The sequence below is a fragment of the Apostichopus japonicus genome, chromosome 9 (genome assembly GCF_037975245.1).
Source record: "Apostichopus japonicus isolate 1M-3 chromosome 9, ASM3797524v1, whole genome shotgun sequence".
Lineage (NCBI taxonomy): Eukaryota > Metazoa > Echinodermata > Holothuroidea > Aspidochirotida > Stichopodidae > Apostichopus > Apostichopus japonicus.
This window is the reverse complement of record NC_092569.1, coordinates 3,374,998-3,395,151: the sequence shown is the minus strand read 5'-3', so window position 1 is coordinate 3,395,151 and position 20,154 is coordinate 3,374,998. Positions and strand designations below refer to the sequence as shown.

At 38.1% G+C, this 20,154-nt stretch overlaps 1 protein-coding gene across 3 annotated transcripts in view; it reads left to right on the top strand.

The window, feature by feature from the left end:
- Nucleotides 1-20,154, top strand: part of LOC139973253 (otoferlin-like) — a 116,923-nt gene that overhangs the window by 28,951 nt on the left and 67,818 nt on the right. For 2 of the 3 annotated variants that reach the window (XM_071979803.1, XM_071979802.1), the window contains 13 exons: nucleotides 1,278-1,310; nucleotides 3,826-3,953; nucleotides 5,977-6,108; nucleotides 7,463-7,525; nucleotides 10,031-10,115; nucleotides 10,728-10,884; nucleotides 11,394-11,580; nucleotides 12,559-12,745; nucleotides 13,207-13,424; nucleotides 14,170-14,278; nucleotides 15,059-15,354; nucleotides 16,398-16,498; nucleotides 16,867-16,963. In XM_071979803.1, the coding sequence (XP_071835904.1) occupies nucleotides 1,278-1,310; nucleotides 3,826-3,953; nucleotides 5,977-6,108; nucleotides 7,463-7,525; nucleotides 10,031-10,115; nucleotides 10,728-10,884; nucleotides 11,394-11,580; nucleotides 12,559-12,745; nucleotides 13,207-13,424; nucleotides 14,170-14,278; nucleotides 15,059-15,354; nucleotides 16,398-16,498; nucleotides 16,867-16,963 (1,793 nt within the window). Of the gene's footprint in view, nucleotides 1-1,277; nucleotides 1,311-3,825; nucleotides 3,954-5,976; nucleotides 6,109-7,462; nucleotides 7,526-7,937; nucleotides 7,991-10,030; nucleotides 10,116-10,727; nucleotides 10,885-11,393; nucleotides 11,581-12,558; nucleotides 12,746-13,206; nucleotides 13,425-14,169; nucleotides 14,279-15,058; nucleotides 15,355-16,397; nucleotides 16,499-16,866; nucleotides 16,964-20,154 lie in introns of those variants that run through there. The other variant, XM_071979804.1, reaches the window with a different exon arrangement.

The following is a 20,154-nucleotide window of genomic DNA, read 5'->3' as shown; positions in this document are numbered from 1 at the left end:
ATGAATGAGAATGTCATGAACCCAACTCAAGGTCGTACACTAAAAAACCTCAGCCATTTTTAATTCTTGGAAGCTGGATTAATATTATCACTGACGTTGGAAGCTGGGGAAAGATTTTCAGATACAAAAACTCTTGTGAGTCACCTTTTAACAACTAATAAGTGCATACAGTATATATACAGTAGTCAGCAATAGCGTGATGAAGTAGTACGGAAAGTATTAACAAAATCAAAGAGTGAAATTTTTTCATTTAAATTATTTCAAATTTTACTCCGTATAAAGAAAAACAATTTTTTAATTTAAAGTTATAATGATCAAGTCCAGCTTGGACTTGAAAATGACCAAGTGCACTGACAAAGTTCATATTGTTCCCTAATATAATTTATTCCCCTTGTGTTGCTATACCTCCACAGATGGCAGGGAGGGGTGGGGGTCGGGGTGGGGGAGGGAGGAAATTTGTGCAAAAAGACTTGAAAAGTTTGTAATACTTGTTAAAAATAGCAGAAGAAGCTGAAACTGTGAAGAATGACTTTGGACGATCAGACAGCCCACAAACTAATTTGAAGGCACTTTTTATCTCTCTACATTTGACGGACATATCCTGCCTATATGTACAGTTGAACTCTATTTCCAAGACATTATCTTTATGTATCATATAGCTGAATCCTGAATTTATAAATGTGTGGATAATTGTCCAGGGAACAAAAATACAGTATATCACATTTTAGTAGTTGGTTTTGTCCAAAAGTGCATCGCCTCTTTTGGGGTTTACAATTTTTACAGTTTTTAATGGAAGTGGCGCAGCATGAGCCAGTTTTTCTGTTTCTTGGAATAAGGGGTTCTGGTCGACCCCAAAACAGTGCACATCCCTTAATTACTTATTCACAGATTAATTAAGGCACAATGCGGTTCCATAGTCAGCATTTTGCAAGTAATTAAATGCTTCCACGATTTGGTACTCATTCTTTCGTGTTCCTTTAATCGTCTCTCTCTCGACTTTTGGAAAGTATCCTGTGTCTCCATTTACGCTTCCTCAAACTACGGGGTCCGTCATCTCTGCATGCACGAATGAAGATAAAAGAAAAAGAAAGAAAAAAACGAAAAAAAGGGGGAAAAAAGAGATAAAAAAAAAAAACGCTTTTTATTGTTCTGCAGTTCAAGTCTGCTCGGATAGTATTCTTCTTTTAATGTTCTTTAAAAGATAAGCCACACCTTTTTCGTCTGTAATAATTCGATATTCTCCGTTCCCTTTCGACACTGAAATGCATTCTCCGTAGGTTACGATCAGCTGGATCCCGACTCGGACACCGGTGAGTAACTCTGACATGTGCGTGCCTTCTGCCTGACTCGCGAGTCGCGGTGAATTCTGCGTATCGTGACCCGCCATGGACGACGGTACATGGAAATGATTGCATGTTTTCTCCTCGGCCTGCAGTGACAAAGTTTCTCTCTACAGGGCAAATTCTTTTAACAGCGGTCCGATCGTCCGTTACGGCCAAATTTTCTGCTCGAATAAACCCAGATCAGTTTCGGTGGTGGAACTGGTTGTTTTACATGAAATTCAGATTTGCATGATTAACTAACTGTAAATCCCCCCCAAATCGGTCAAATGTTGAAATCGGTGTCATCAGCTCTGTCACTTTGGAGATATACTGAAACCGAACAATAATCAAAAAATAAACGAAAATCATTAAAATAGTCGCAGGGCTAGGATCCACCCGAAAGGATTTTTCACTGGCATTGCAAAGATGGTGTTCTATAGTCACCCTAACCTTGAACTTACACATCTCTCCTACAGTGTGAAAGTAAGACCTGGCTGTCCAAGGGACAACCAGAAACGAAAATTCTGGCAAAATTTTGTTTCCCGGTCTTAGACAGCGATTTAGTAGAGTATCACCCTTGAACCTACGTATAGTCCTTGAGAATCAAGTTGAGCATTATAACAGGTGATGGTAGCAATTGTATTACAGCTGTGTACATGATGTCCATTGATGTTCAGAATACAAATGCACTAGTCTTATATAGCCGATTTTAACAGTGTCCATGGAAACTGCTAGAAGCTATTTTCAGGAATCTTTGAAAAAGAAATTAGAAAAAAGAAATATGTAAATTATCTTAAAAAAAAAGAAATTAGAAAATAAGAAATTATCTTTGTAAAAAAGTTGACAATGATTCATAGTGTATACTTTATTAATACCTATTGTATTGTGTACTGTCTTTGCATGAAGTTTTAAATTGGTGCTACGGTAGGGGGTTGGCTTTGTTATATGCTTCACACTGATAACAGTGTATGGTATACCAAGCTTGTACCCCTTCAAACCCCAGTACGTGTTTGCCAATCCTTTTGATTTGCATGTTAAATGTCAATTTGCCAAGTAGGATGATAAGGTTGGTAGGGGATGGATGAGGGGGGTGGGGGGGAGGATAGGGCAGAGGTGGATTTTGGAAAAAAAGATGCATTTTGTGTTTTATAGTATGCATGCTATAAAGTGAAAGTCATGGCTTGATTTACACAATAATTTTGTTGCATTGTTTTAAACTTGATCTTTGCAAGTGTCTACATTGGTTTCATTTGCAGAAGGTTTTGATAAGGTTACGCATGGTTTTGCTATTGTTTGGTCCCGAGGTTGAGCTGATCTGTCAGAAAAATGCGGGTTAAAAGTCAAGCTGGAATGATATTCGAATCATTGCCAAGTTCTATTTGAGTTCCTTTAACGACATATCCGAAGATTGTGATATTTCGGTCTGCTGTTTCAGTTACCTTTTAACTTTTTTGAGGTAGAATATCTTGCACTGGAGTATGTTTTGTATTTAATTAACATAATGTCATTCTTCATGTCGGTGTTTGATGTGCAACTATATAATTAAGTTCAACCCTGAATTTCACTTTAAACTGAGGCACATGTCTCTGTTATGTAATTAATTATGTCTCCCTCCATAGATCGCTTGTTGCATGATGTGTATAAATTATTTCAGATTTGTCTACTAACTGTAGTCCTCCTGTTTCTCAGTTGCATGCCTTCATAAATCAATATGGCAGCCTATGATGTACATTCTTAACAATATTTGATCTACTGTTTTACTAATCTCGTTCTTTCTTCCTCAACTCTGTGTTATATTCTTTGTATTTCTGGTCTGCAAACTGTTTGGGCCCATGACCTTCCATGAGGACCGATCCACAAACCCAACAGAGCCACGACTCTCCGAATTTCTCAATCTCAGAAATATTTGATGATAACAAACATTGATCATGCCCAACTACATTAAAAATAATTCCAAACTCAAGTTTAGCTGCGTAGTATCCTTGTACCTTCTAGATGTGTCTATAGGATTGCTGTAATGACACCACTGATGCTCCCCATACAAGTTACCAAATCTGTTCTGTTGCTAGGGGGTTGAGTACCGTTGGTTCCAATACTTTTTTGTGGTGCACTTGTATCCCCTCTAACATAAAAAAAATCTATTTTTTCCCTTATATCTGCCAATATTAGCTACCACCCTTACGGGGAAATTTGAATTAGTGATGTCAATAGTTTTTCCCGACATGAAAAACTATTTTTTTGGGTGATTCTTCTAGCACCTTCGAAGCTCTCAAATTGATAGAAAATTTCTAGCTACCACCCTTAAGGGGAAATTTGAATTAGTGATGTCAATAGTTCTTTCCCGACATAAAAAAACTGTTTTATTGTGATCCTTCTATCACCCCTGAAGCTCTCAAATTAATAGAACAATTTTGTCAACAGCTTGTAAAGCCTCAACTATCACTTTTTTAATTTTCCTTTTATTTTTTGTCCATTTATTTTTTTGTCCCCCTCTACCCCGCAGGCTCAAAGAAGGACGACACAGACTCGGACATAGTGTCTCAGATGGACATGTTGATGACCCTCCCGGCCTACAAGAAAGTCGGTCCAATCGGGGAGGAGGACATAAACTACAAGGAACAAGACTATCAGGTGCCCACGAGATATTTTTTAATCTAACTTTGTATTGTTATATAGTCACTGACTTTGCATGTTTAATAATGTATTTTTGCATGTTTGTAAAAGTAGAAAACAGAACCGAAGCCACGAAAAGTTGAAAACCTGTATGTTACGTGACCACGGTACATTCTCGCTCTGGATCTGACCTTTTTTTTCTTTGTTATGAGTAAAACTGTCTCGTCATTATTTTACTGGTAGGTAATACTATGCTGATGGAATGTCGAAAAGGTTGGTTGAGACTCAACATTGTCCGTACAGATAACTACAGTTCTGTGATCATTTGGACTCCAGTATACAAATAGTCGGCACCCTGAATAAAATGGCACAAAGCAATGGCATATTCAATAGTATAAAATCGTACCAGCTTGGTATTAAATGATTCAAAATTCTTTGACACAATTCAACTTAACTGGTCGGAGAAAGTCTAGACTATCTAGTTATCTTTTCCTATTTACGACTGCCTGCAAGACTCCACACGACCACGAGTGACAACAATCATCTGCACATATATCGGATGCATTCATAATTGAAGTTGAACGGCAGTCACTGTGCTTGACTGCGGTGAAAATGATGACAAATCTAACACTCTACTTCTAGCAATTACAATCGTTATCTTTAATATTTTTTGGGACTCTGCATAATGCGTACGTACCGTGCTGGTCATGAGTCGGCTATCAGAATAATAATAATAATAATAATATTTGCTTTTTATATAGCGCTTTATACTTGCGAAAGGTCTCAAGGTGCTTTACATACGTTATATTAACCCTGGTCAATGATGACCTGTCCCAGAAACAAATCCCTCCAGTCGGCAGCAGTTATATACTGCACCCAATGACAAGTTACCTCACAGGTACCCATTTATAACCCCTGGGTGGAGAGAGGCAAGTGAGATAAAGCATCTTGCCCAAGGACACAACGTAATGAACTAGGCAGGAATCGAACCAGCAATCCTTGGATCTCAAGTCCGACGCCTTAGCCAATTGGCCACCACGCTCTATATACCTACCAAGAAGCCTTTTTTTCCACTAAGTATTGCTTAAACTGTACCATCATTGGAAAGACAGCCTTTAAGTGTATACCGTGACCTTCTTCCTACGCAGCAAGGGAAATGACTACAGCCGGATATTCTCCCTGTTAATATTGAAATCTCATTCTTCCATGAATTCTGTGCCAGGGTTGTGCTGGTATCTGCTGCCATGTAATATGTCTGATTTAATTCAAAACCCCGAGGTACGATTTGTCACGCACATAAATTTATCACTTATTATTATTCACTTGAAATGTGTCTTGCATTTTTTTTCCTGGAACTCGTGACACATTTTACAGTTTGGGCCACAGGGGAGTCATTTAGGTATATGCGTAGAGAGCAGAGAGTTTGGGGTGGAGGGGGGTGGGGTGGTGTTGTGTAAATAAAAAACATTGGGACAAAGTTTACATCTTGTACTCAAGAGATAAGTGCCTTCTCGTCAAAGTAAATATTGGTCATCCTCTATGCAATTGATTAAACCGGTCTCTGTAGCTAATCGTAAACACTTTGGAAAATGGACAAATGACGATAGACAAAATATTGGACAGTTTGGCTATCGCAATTGGGCCATTTAGAAAAAAAATTGACAATACTGACAAGTTCCCTAGACCTCCTCCATTTGTTAAGTTATAAGAATGAAATGTTGTTGTCGATAGATGCAGAAATGTGTTTGTTCTGATTTGGGTTGGGGAAGTGGGGGGGGGGGTGGGTGGGAGGAGGGATAGGGTTTGTGGCAGGGGTGTCGTGATGGAACTGTACCAGCACTCATTTATGTCAGTCATCGAGAACACTAACTCGCTTTCGGGCAGATCACCAGGGTTAAAGTTCCATAATTTATAATTGTTATTTTAGTTGTTTATTTGTTTTGCTAGCCTTTTAAGTACACCGCATGAATGCATTTGCTTATTGCACTGTCAATTGCTTGTAATTTTACCATGTATGTATTATTTCTTTTTATCGTTACAGGTGACTATCAATGTCCACGAAGCCAGACAACTCACAGGGCTGGACATTGATCCGGTGGTCATTGTTCAAGTTGGAGATAAGAAAAAGTCTACCACAGTGAAGGAATCGACCAACAATCCTTACTTTAATGAGGTATGCATATGCAATTGTCCATACCTCAATGAGGTACACAAGCGATCATTCATGCCTCAATGAGGTAGACAAGTGATTATTCATACCGCAATGACGTATACATGTAATTGCACACATTCAAGGGAGATATGTTATCACTCTTTAATGAGTGATACATGCAATCATTCATACCTCAATGAGGTATATACATGCAATCATTCATACTTAAGTTAGGTATATAGGTAATCATTCATACCTCAATGAGGTAAACATATAATCATTCATACTTAAGTTAGGTATATAGGTAATCATTCATACCTCAATGAGGTATACATGCAATCATTCATACTTAAGTTAGGTATATAGGTAATCATTCATACCTCAATGAGGTAAACATATAATCATTCATACCTCAATGATGTATACAAGCGATCATTCTTACCTCGATGAGTTATACATGCAATCATTCATACTTAAGTTAGGTATATAGGTAATCATTCATACCTCAATGAGGTATACTTGCAACCATCCATACCTCACTGAGGTAGACATATAAATCATTCATACCTCAATGAGGTATACATATAATCATTCATACCTCAATGAGGTAAACATATAATCATTCATACTTAAGTTAGGTATATAGGTAATCATTCATACCTCAATGAGGTATACATGCAATCATTCATACTTAAGTTAGGTATATAGGTAATCATTCATACCTCAATGAGGTAAACATATAATCATTCATACCTCAATGATGTATACAAGCGATCATTCTTACCTCGATGAGTTATACATGCAATCATTCATACTTAAGTTAGGTATATAGGTAATCATTCATACCTCAATGAGGTATACTTGCAACCATCCATACCTCAATGAGGTATACATATAATCATTCATACCTCCATGAGGTATACATATAATCATTCATACCTCAATGAGGTATACATATAATCATTCATACCTCAATGAGGTATACATATAATCATTCATACATCAATGAGGTATACATGTAATCATTCATACCTCAATGAGGTATATATGTAATCATTCATACCTCAATGAGGTATATGTGCAAGCATTCATACCTCAATGAGGTATAATCATTCATACCTCAACGAGTTAGATAGGCAATCATTCATTCTTTTTAATGGGTGTTCAATGCAACGGAACCCTAGTGTAAGTGAGATTTATCAGATGTTGTTTATTTGATGCATACCTGCAATAAATCATACTTCACTGAAGGACTTACACAATCATTTTGATCATGAAACCTTGAGTTGTCCTAATTCATAATTTAAGTGCAGTGAAGATGTCTCACCTTCAAATTTGTTGTGATGACAAACTTTTCAATTTTATCTTTGGACAGCTGTTTGTCTTCGACTTCCACGAACCAACTGCGATGGTGTTTGACAAGATCATCCAGATAACGGTGAGTTCATATTAGACTGCTGAATATTCAGTTCTAGTTTCGACTTCCACGAAACCAACTGTGTTGGTGTTTGACAAGATCATTCAGATAACGGTGAGTTCATATTAGACTGCTGAATATTCAGTTCTAGCTTCGACTTCCACGAAACCAACTGCTTTGGTGTTTGATAAGATCATTCAGATAACGGTGAGTTCATATTAGACTGCTGAATATTCAGTTCTAGCTTCGACTTCCAGGAAACCAACTGCTTTGGTGTTTGACAAGATCATCCAGATAACGGTGAGTTCATATAAGACTGCTGAATATTCAGTTCTAGTTTCGACTTCCACGAAACCAACTGTGTTGGTGTTTGATAAGATCATTCAGATAACGGTGAGTTCATATTAGACTGCTGAATATTCAGTTCTAGCTTCGACTTCCACGAAACCAACTGCTTTGGTGTTTGACAAGATCATCCAGATAACGGTGAGTTCATATAAGACTCCTGAATATTCAGTTCTAGTTTCGACTTCCACGAAACCAACTGTGTTGGTGTTTGACAAGATCATCCAGATAATGGTGAGTTCTTATTAGACTGCTGAATATTCAGTTCTAAGTGAATCTTGCTGTATAAGTTCTTTACAAACCTTGACCTACCTTGTCAGTTATGACTGTAAGTGGATTTGTAGTACGAATACAGCATGAATACAATCAGAATTGGTGTGAGCATGAGTACCAGAACAAGGCATTGAACACAAGCAGTTTGCGAGTACAAAAATTTAACATGGTGTCAGAAGTGGGATTAGAACATGAAGGTAAAGTACTTCACAGGTTGTGACATTAATGTGCATGCCTGACACCCTATAAAATAGAGGTACATATACCTACAAGTTGTGTAAATTATACAAATGCCTCACACATTACGACATGAATGACATGAATGCATCTAGCTATCATATCAGGTTGTAACATTTATGCACTTGCGTTTACCAATAGCGACATATATTTATATGTAACATATATCTCACATGTTATAACATAAACATACACATGATCAAGTCAATGGAGATTGCGACACCTACCTTACATACCCAAATATATATATATAATGCCAGTTATTGGTGTGAAGGAAATATGATGGTAGGCAGAGAATGATATATAGTTAACAGAATATATTAGTCAGGTTGTTCAGCTTGAAGTTTCATGTAAGGTATCGAAATTGTTGCTGGGTGTTGATGCCAGTAGCTACAAACCACCTTTATGAATGCAAGGTAGATGTATAGACTAATATAAATAAATAAAATTTGGGTTAACAGCTGGTTTATAAAAGTCATCCATAAAACTTCGAGATTATGGAATTAAGTAGTGCCGTGAAGCTCAAGAATCAGTAGCTATCTGCTAGGCTTATAGGCTAGCTTGACAGGCCTAGAGCCAGAGTAACCAATTTGGGGGGGGAAGGGGGGCAGAACAATGAAGGAGGATTGCCGGTGTGGGGGAGTGGTCTAAGGGTAGGGGTTGTCCACTTCCTCTCTGAGATATTTTTTCTTATCTCAGGGAGCCTAGATGCCAAATGATGCAATCTTTTCCATCCTTTCCCTACATTTGAGTTCCATTTTCTTGTTTGTAATCGACCTTATCCTTTTTCTTTACTGAACTGTAAATTTTGAAATATAATGAAACAAATATGTGGGGAAGGGGAGGGGGTCAGCATGTGCTGGAAAATGGAAAAATTAGGGGAAAAGGAAAAACCTTTTTTTCTTGCTCTTTTAAGTTTATTATGGAAAAAACCTGATGTGATCACATCTTGTACAGTTATAATTTTAACAAGCAAGGTGTTTGAGTCAGTGTGAGATAAGTGCACCATATATGTAATATGATGATCACATTATGGATACAGCAAGTCATACGTTTGGGGGTTCAATGGCTGGTTAAACGTCCCCCCTTACCATTAATTAGCTGAGGGGTTCGCTTATGTTTTACAAGAGTTACAATTGTTAGCCTTACCATAGGTAGCCTAACATTTGGACATCATTATATTTTACAGGTTTCGAAGTAAACCATACAATGTGTTCCGGTCTTGAAAAAGTTTCGAATTTCCTTTGTTCCAAAACCTGGCAAACCATACTTACGAATTCAAAGCATTGCCGCCAAAAAAAACTGAAAAAATTTGATGCTTGTGTAAATTTAGATATCAGTACCTTGTTTTATGTATTTTATGTATTGTTAGTATTTTATGTGTAAAATTTTAGTATTTTAGTATTTTTTGGGGAAATTTTTCTTACCTTTTTTTTTAAACCTTATTTTAAGTATTTTTAGTATTCTATGTGTAAAATTTTAAGTATTTTATGTGTAAAATGTAGCTTACTTTGTATTCTTGATATATTTGACCATTGATCTATAAACTATTTCCAAGGTATGCCAAAAGTTAGTTGGATGAAATTTATAACATTAGTTAGTGAATTTAGCTTATTTACAGTTTACCAATAAAAATTGAAACAATGAACTTTCTTTTGTTTCATTTTGAAGGCTCTTCACTCCAGAAATATCTTGAGTTCAGGGACAGTGATTGGCACATTCAAGTTTGATGTGGGTACCGTTTACCAGGCCCACGGTAAGCATAACCTCCCCCTCCCCCCTCCCCCTCCCCCTCCCCCTCCCACCGCACTTCTTCCCCCATGGTTACCTTCATATTGATTTCATTTCTGTTTTATTTCATTATTCCTCTTGCAGTTGTTATATCACCAGGTCCTTAAAGCGCCTGATTCACCGTTTTGGTTTAAGTCCATTATTGCACCACCCCCCCCCCCCCCACAGGAGATTTTCACACGTCTGTGGTGCAAATTAAACACCATAGAACATTGGCTTCACTCCCGGCCCCCTGCATCTCAAACCCGTGTAAAGGTCCCTGTTTTGTTACCATAGTTTATGGTTGGTTCTCTCAATAAAAAGGCCACCAACAGGTGTATTTTCAGACCCCCCTCCCCCTCCCACTCCCTCCCTTTGTCCTTTTGGCAAGTATTATTTTAAAGTATTTCGTGTAGCCTTTCTTAAACTTTGTTTAAACTCTGTCAGTTTCTCTCCCTTATATTAGAATGTCTATGATAACCACAAAGCTTCATCCACCTGTCTGCACACAATAACTTCACTATGAGGACCTTGCAGTGTCATTCCTCAGCCCCAAACCTGAACTTTCACATTCTCTCAATTTCTTTTCTTCTGTTAGATCACTGTTTCATGAAGAAGTGGGCCATCCTGATCGACCCCAGCGACATCAACGGTGGACCCAAAGGATACGTCAAGCTGGACATATCGGTCGTGGGTAAAGGGGACGGAGTGAAGCCGACAAAATCCGGAGCAGACGAAGACGATGACATAGAATCGTAAGTTAAATCCACATTCCGTTATTGCGTGACTGGATTTCATGGAATCTCTGAAAATGACTTACCTTTGGTCATGTTTTTTACTCTACAAAGTTTGGCATAGCCTATAATTGGCAATTGGATTATGGGTTGTCTGTGCTAGTGCGGTTGTAATAAACTGTAGAGGATGACTCATTTTCGTAAAGAATTCCCTGGACGGCAATATGGATAAACTATCTTCTTAACTCTGCTTGTTCATGTTCTTCATGAATTCATACTTGGAAATTCTACATTACTATATATTAACAGCCGATTTTTTGAAAAATAATATTTTAACCTGATTTGTGTATTTGTTTATGGTAACAAAATTGTAAAATCAATATATAAGCCTATTATTATTATTTTTTTATGAGGGCAAATTTTTTGGGGGGCATTTTCAGATTTAAACCCTCCAGAAAAAAATGCTCAAATTGATATATTTTGCTTCCTTTCTGATTTTATCTTTTTCTTATTCTTGTCCATTCTTCCAGCAATCTGCTCCTGCCAGAGAATACTCCGTCAGTCAGGCCGAGGGCCAACTTCAGTGTTCGCATCTACAAAGCCGAGGGCTTGCCCATCATGAACGCTGGCATCGTCTCGGGCGTCAAGAAGATTTTCACGGGGGACGTTAAGGACCTGGTGGACCCCTACGTACAAGTCTGGTTCGGTGGCCAAACCGTAAGTTGTTTAATAATTGTTGTACTTACAATTAGGAAAATGTTGAGAAGATTTTGGTGCAAAAAGATCGAGAAATCAAAATTTTAGTGGCCTTAATTTTCAGATTTAATCAAAGAGGGTCATGGTGTGAGGTCTTGGTATTGACATATATGTGACCAATCATGTCATGTTATTTTATAATAATAATTATCGTCAATGTTTTCCGCACATTTGAGGACCGATGTTGAAATTGTTAAAGAGTTTTATAAATAGTATATCTCACCAAATTATGTATACATACGATGGTGTGTTTAAATGAACTGCTAAATGTGTCCCTTTGGCTAAATGTTTTGAGGTAGAAAGTAAATTGCTTGTTGAAGTTTGAGAGTGTGTGACCATTCTTTGACATGTGTGCATATTTGGAGGGTGGGAGGTGGGGGGGTGTGGTGGTAGTGGGTGTAGGGGGGTAGTAGAAGTGTCCTTTAAATTTGGCGATCATAGTTTTGTTGGGAAATTTTGTCAGAGATCAGAACAAGTTAGTTTCAATGATTCAGTTTTAAAAAGTGTTGACGATTTGCGCTGTATGAATAATGAATATGCATAAGAGGGCACGAGGTACCATAAATGTGCAGAAAGAAGAGATACTGAGAGAAGTTGGATAGCTATATGAATAATGAATATGCATAAGAGGGCACGAGGTACCATAAATGTGCACAAAAAAGAGATATTGAGAGAAGTTGGATAGCAATATGAACCATGCATATGCATAAGAAGGCACGAGGTACCATAAATGTGCACAAAGAAGAGGTACTGAGAGAAGTAGGATAGCAATATGAATCATGAATATGCATAAGAAGGCACAAGGTACCATAAGTTAGAGATACTGAGAGAAGTTGGATAGCAAAATGAATCATGAATATGCATAAGAAGGCATGAGGTACCATAAATGTGCTCAAGACGACAGCAGCAGTCATCAAATATTGACTTTAATTTCTGAAGGGCAAGACATCCGTGAAGAAGAATCGTTATGACCCCGAGTGGAACGAGCAGGTGGTGTTCAGCGAGATGTTCCCGCCTCTCTGCCGGAGGATCAAACTCCAGCTGAAGGACAAGGACAGCGTGGTCGGAGACGTGATCGGAACCAGCTTCATCGACCTGGCCAAGATATCGAACGACGGAAACGAAGGTAATCATTATGAACATTAATGTTATCAATAGTATTTTAACCTGTCCCTAGGTGTGCTAACATTTAATGTTATCTGCAAATACATATATATATGTATATGTTCATAGCTGATTGCAGTTAAATCGTAGAATTTTAACACCGCCAAAAGGTAAAGCATGTTACAATATAATTTTGTAGTGTAGTGTACTGTAGTGCAACCTAGGGTAGGTTAGGGTAGGCCTTGCCCAAAGGCTTGGGGGGTGGGGCAGAGGGAGCGGGGAAGTTGGAAAGAGCAGTGAAATGGCATCCTGACGGTTTTGCTGCTGTACTTTCTTTGGTCCATTGGTAATTTGAAACAAGAACCTCAAAATCAAATTGTTGTTGCCCCCTATGTGCCCCCCTCCCCACTCTTTCTGACCATCCAGATTAAATCTTGTTACCCCTCTGAGAAAAGTCAGTAATCCTATCCTGACCTGTTTTAGGTTTTGAACCGACCTTTGGCCCCAGCTGGATCAACCTATACGGGTCGACCAGACAGTACAACACCGTGGACGCCAACAGGAAGCTGAACGAGGGGTTCGGCCGAGGTTGCATGTTCAGGGGTCGGCTGTTGGTCGCTTTGAAGACGGACATACAAGACAGCACCCTGGAGTCTGGTGGCATCTGCGTGACGAACGAAAGCTGCTTGCCGATATCCGAGGTAAAATTAAAACTGAGCAAACCCCAAAAAATATCAGCTGAACTTTGATGGTTCTATTGAATTATTTGTTGTTAATGCCTAGAATGGTTCATTAAAGCAAAACTGTGTCAAAACGAAATGCCTGCAGCAGCTGCAAATCACCTGCAGCAAGGCTGCATGATGCTGCAGCCTGGCTGCATGATGCTGCAGCCTGGCTGCATGATGCTGCAGCCTGGCTGCATGGTACTGCAGCCTAGCTTCATAATGCTGCAGTCTGGCTGCATGATGCTGCAGCCTGCGCTTTGTCCTTCTGTTAAACTGCGTGTCTAAGTAGTGGTGAGAGTCATGAACAATATCCTGTTTTCATTTAACATAGTTATTTTTATTCAAAACTTTTGAATCCATATCCAAAAACTATGTGAGAAATTCACACCTCTAGTACAGTTAACAGCTTTTCTTCTCCAATGTTTGTTCTATAAACCAGATTTGGTCGTTTCTTGTCTAGAATTGAACAATGCTTTTAAAGAAATACAAGGTAATTTACTCTGTAAAAGGTGCTGACAAGATTATAAGATTAATTTGCTCATACTTTTTATGCTATTAATGCTAAAACTGAATTTTGTGCTGTTAAAGAAAATTTCTTGCTAATTTTACTGTTTCATGTAATCCTTGTGACGTCACATTTTGGAGTGACCTACCAAAAGTCGAAAGTATTCCCAGCCATAATGTCTTTCCCTGTTAACATCTCGATTTTGTGATTTTACAGACGGCTGCAGGAAGGAAGGAAGAGTTCTTCCTCTTTGGGACCATCTTTGCCGCGAGCATGATTGACGCTTCTGTGGGCGACAAACCAATATTGTTTGAATTTTCGATAGGTGAGTATAGTATCAAAGATGAACTTTGGTTTTTCTTTAAAATGAAGCCTTTAGTAATAAGTGGCTGTGAGAATTAAGGGTGTGGGTTTATCTGTTGTAATGTTTGGCAGAAAAACATCAGAAGAAGTAGAATTACTAAAAAAACAACAAAATGCTTATTATTTTATATCATGGTAGACCCCTTGGAAATGTGAACAAATTCCTCGTCTAATTGCTTGCTTTTTGCAAAAAGGGACAGAAAAAAAACAACATCACGAATCCCAATTTGAAGCTGTGAATCAGACTGAGGCAAATTCCTTCTAAAATAAAGCACGAACCAGCCACACAGTGAAAGCTTTAATGAGTAAGCGAGCTTGTGAAAAGCTTGCCAACCACAAGCCAATCAGAGCTCTCGGCACACGACACACAAGCGTCGCCACAGATACGGTTAACACATGCGATCTTCCGTGTTTATTCATTTAGCAGCATGTGTCATGTCAAAGTCACCACATGAACATTGATGATGAGGGTTTATAGTTACAACTGACCCATGGAAGGCCACAGAGGCAATTAGAAGCAAAGTAAATTATTAGAGTAAACTTCCACTAGTGGGCACTGGGCTTGCCACAGAGAGTTGAAGCTTTGGTTTTCATAACTAGAACAGTCTTTTGGTTGAAAGCGACCAATTTCCTTTTCTCTCACTTAAGCGAAGACCTTGCAGCCTTACCACAAAGGTGACTATCTTCGATGCTTTCTACTTAGACTTTTATTTATGATATAAATTTTTATTTTAATTATCAGGAAACTTTGGCAACCAGGTCGACGGACGGAACGTCCACGTGGGCCGTGGCGGGGGCGCGGATAGCGACGAGAGCGACGAGGAGTCTGGATTACTCGGTCATGAGCACTCGGACGTAAGTCCCGAGGTTTCCATGCCCATGACCCCACCCATGGCTCCCAGACTCACCAACGACAAGAACTACTACTACCTCCCGATCGATACCGTCAAGCCGAACATTTTCATCAAGTTCCCAGCCGAGGAGAGCAGAAGGAGGCTCTACAATCGTAACATCTTACATCGAATCGCGAAGAAATTGGTCAGCTTTTATTCTCTTTGTAGTACTGGGGGAGGGGGGGGGGTTAGGCCTAGGGATAGATGCTTGATTTATGTAGAAGTACAATTCACTTTTCTCCAGTTTTTTTCTGTTTCGTTCGGTTTCGACCTGTTTTCTTCTGTTCTGTTTCATTTTGTTCTATTTTTTTCTGTACAGATTCTTCTATGAGGTACTATGATTGTCTGTCTTCCCATATTTTCACACCCGTTCCCCTCCCCCCCCCTTCATTAATTTTACTGTACCTTAAATCCCTACTTCCCAAACCTTTTCTGTGTTAAACCCATATTGTGATTTCCCTAGGCTAGTCATGACCCTATAACCATTTTCAGACCTTAAAATGACCCTAATATGTACTGCCTAGTAATCTGACGATTAAACTACATATTAACAGATTTTATGGCAATTGACTGCCCATTGTCTGACATTAATCAGCAACAGCACACGTATGTTTATCAAAACTCTTGCAGACGCAAAATAACTATGTGACAGGAAGGAAGTTTACTTTAATAGAAGAACATTCCATCGGAAACACTATCTACAGATATCTCTGCTGTATCGTTTTCACCACTAATCGCCCTGCTTGGTGACACATATTTTGGTGCAGAGCAGCAGTTTGGGCAGCATGGACCTTTAAGGTCCCTGCAAGCTATTCTTAATTTTTAACGGGCAATATTTTGTTTAAATTATATCAAGTAGATAGTCATCCTTGTAAACTTGTTGGTTTTTAGGTTCTAGCTTCAATTGGAATTTTCACTTTTTAGCATTCAACTTGTGGATTTTGTAGTTTCATCGCTTTACTCTTCACCAGTGCTTTTAATCGTTTTTCGATCTCATATTCCTGTATATATCTTTATATGGTATATGCAAATTTACTGTTTTATGTATTTACTGTTTTATGTCATTGTATATTCTAGATCTGTTTGTAAAGCCCACAGATGCATCGAGCCTAGTGCGCTATATAAGATTTTATTTACATTACATTACAAACTGGAGTTTTGACCTTTTTGTATTCTTTCTCATCACAGGAAGAGGGTGTCGTCGACGTCAGCGAACGTCTCTCCAAGGAAAAACCCAACACCGAGAAAACCTTCCGGAACGTGCTGCAAGATTTTATTTATAGCTGCCAGTGAGTAGTTGTTGTTTCATCAAGACTTTCAGTCTCAAGTTTGATCTGACCCGGGAGTCCATTTTACTGACAGTGTAGTTTCTGGCCCAGAAAAAAAAACAGATGTCAACTTTTACAACATTTAGCAGGGTTTTGAAAATTTCAGCGATGTTTTCTTATTGCGGGATTCAAGTCTTCGGTTTTCAAATAAAATGTTTTATTTTATGAATTGACTGATATGGGAAAACATCATTTCTGTTTCACTATATCTCATCCCCCCTTCCTCTTATGCAACCTCATCCTTACCCCTATCCTCTTCCTGATTCACCTTCACCTATTTCTTTACTATTGTTATATGCATCTCTCTTGTTTACGTATCTTTTTTGTAGAAATTACTCAAAACTCACAAAGGGTACCGGAGGAGGGTCTGGTGCCGGTAAAACGAAGTTGGACAAGGAGAGGCAGAAATGGTTGGCTAAAGAAATGGTGAGTTGGTTTTGATATCTGATTATCCTAACACACTGTAGCATACAGTCAAAATGGAGCCTATACTGCAATATTTGCAAGGTTCCCATTTTTTTTTTTACCCCAGGATCATCCCTGTATATAAGCTTCTCTGTTTTAATTATAAAATGATTGCACAGGGTGCGGACTACCATCATCTGGTCTGTTAATGACACAAATATTCTTTGTCCCGACAGTTTCTGCTTTATCAACTTTTTCGGTCGATTTTTATTTTTGGGAAAGTTCTACTTCATACTGTCAGTAAAATCCTTGGGAAATTTGCTCAGGTATTTTAACAATGTTAATAGTTTCATTATTGGCAAAATGTATGCTAAATGAATCTAGTCAATCGGTCATTTAAGGTGGTATGTGCTAAATATCCCACTGCTGCAACGACTGTAAGCATACTTTAATGGTAAGAAATCTCCTTCATCTCGACAGGTATTTGTTTTATCAACAGATTTTGTTTTGGAAAAATTTGTTTTGTAATGTCAGCTAAATTGTCGGGAAAAAATATGATCAAGTATTTTAACAACTTTGTTGGCTTCATTAAGAGTTAATGAATTGATCAATCCGTCATGAAGGTGGTGAAAGCTCAAATCCCACTACTGCCACCAGTGTCATGATAAGACACCTTCACACATAGAACAAGGACGAGATTGCTTTCAACTCTATGTTATGACACAAAATGTATGTGTATTGCGGAATAGTTTTCTTTACACGTTAGTAGTACTAGTCGTAACTTGTGAGTGCATCTTCTTCCCAGATAAATGCAGTTAGTTATTATTACCATCAAATAAGTTTGAGAATTAATAAAAAGGAAAGGTGTTACAGTCACTTGCTTTATATATTAAGGACCTTCCCCCCTCTACGACGGTTTCAAACAGAAACTATGATACCTGTCAGTTGAACCCCTGCCAGTCTCAGTTGTAATTGATATTATTTATTACTACATTATGACAGTTACGGCTTATGTCGAGAAACAAACCACAGGTGTACAGCACTCAGGTAACGTGAAGCCTAGCTGTTTTACCTGTCAGGACTTCTTACGTTTTAACTTTGCATGCTAGTAAATGAGACCTCTTCGGCAATTCATGCACAGTCACAGTATTACAGTTTGCATTGTTACCTCAATATACAAAAATATTAAAAAGTGGCATTCTTTTAGACATCTCATTTGCATAATAATGCTCTATTCATAACCCTTGCCCATGCCGCTACATAAATTGGATTAGCATATCCTCGGTTGAGAAGCACAGTCACAGTATTACAGATATTAAAGTGGAATTCTTTTAGACATCTCATTTGCATAATTATGCTCTATTCATAACCCTTGCCCATGCTACCACATAAATTGGATTAGCATATCCTCGGCCGAGAAGCAGCTGCCGTCTACGGAACTCACACCATGAAGTCTTTCCTGGAGTCGCAGAACGGGAGGAGATCGCCGATAATGGGAAGACGCCACATTATGTGGCCGTGGATTTTTTCATGGAGAGAGGTAGAACCGATTGAGTGAAAGATGTCTAATACGTCGCCGAATCTCAACGCAGTTTTAGTTACTAACGATGATCATAACAGATTTGAATATTTCTAACAATTGTAATTTACTTCTCAGTTTGTGGTGTTTTTTTCTTCTGACTTTCCCAGAGAGTAGTACCATCTGGTCACGACGCTGTTATATATATGAATGGCTTCAGACATACTCATTTGTTTCAGACCGACTAACCAAATTTAGTTTCTTTTCTATAGTGGCCAAAATTTGACTTTGTTAAACAAAATATCAATCTTTAAAACGAGCATACCCTGAGTTTAGAGCAAAGATTTTATGTGTTGCAGTGTAGAAATAAGATATGTTGACTGCATAGTACATTATTAACTTACTTACCTCTACAAACCTTCCTTACTAATATCATACTTGACTGCATACTAAATTACAAAACTACTAACCGTTAGAAACCGTTCTTACTAATATCATACTTGACTGCATACTAAATTACAAAACTACTAACCGTTAGAAACCGTTCTTACTAATATCATACTTGACTGCATAGTAAATTAATAAACTACTAACCGTTAGAAATCGTTTTTAGTAACATCATACTTGACTGCATAGTAAATTAATAAACTACTAACCGTTAGAAACCGTTCTTACTAATATCATACTTTTCTGCTCTTTTTTCATCTTCCGTTTGGAACAAGTGTTATAACATCTCACATTTTAATCTTATTTAACAATGTTGAATTCAAGCTTGCAGTTTAGTTTTCTCTAATTTGTTTAAACCCTCAAAATTTATCTTTCTAATTCTTGTAATGGAAAGCAGATGAAAGGAACACTCATTTCATTAACTTTTATGAGTTGTCAAAGAATAAATATGGATGTTATTTGCAATCACTCTACAAATATGTGTTTATTAGCCAAAAAATGATTACTTAACCCTCTATTACTCTTTAAATTCTGTCTCTAATTGTGGTAGTCTACGGAATATTTAAATATACATAATATATAACTGAATATTCATGTATAACTTTATAAATAACTTATACTTCATTTTAATGGAAACATTTGTTAGTTAGTCTTTCTATGGCATCCTGTAACTATACTTAAGACTCTTTCAATTCAGTACATGTGCGTGAGTGTGTGGGTTTGTGTGTGTATGGACATTTGTGCATACACATTTGTGCATACACATTTGTATATGTAACATTTGAGGTTCTCATAAAAAACGATTTCGTGCCTGTCTATGGAAATATACACACACGCGTAAATTTACATTAAGAATGCTTTGAATTGAGACCACATCTTCTGTTTTCTTTGTGTCTCAGAGAAAAAAAAATAGACTTGTTCATTATTTGACATTTTTGACTCTTTTGGCTTTCCTTAACCGCATGCTTGCCAGGATGAGCCATCCTATGACAGTGATACAGATGAAGAGACAGACATGTACGAGGAGGAAAACAGAGAGATCCAGGAATGTCTGAACATAAAGATTGCCGTTGCCATTTTGACTCCACACGACCTCTCCTTTCACTCTCTCTCTCTGAGCAGTTTTTCACTCAACCCTTGCAGCCATTTTGCCTCCACACGTCCTCCTCTTACACTCTCTCTCTCTGAGCAGTTTTTCACTCAACCCTTGCAGCCATTTTGCCTCCACACTACCTCTTCTTACAGG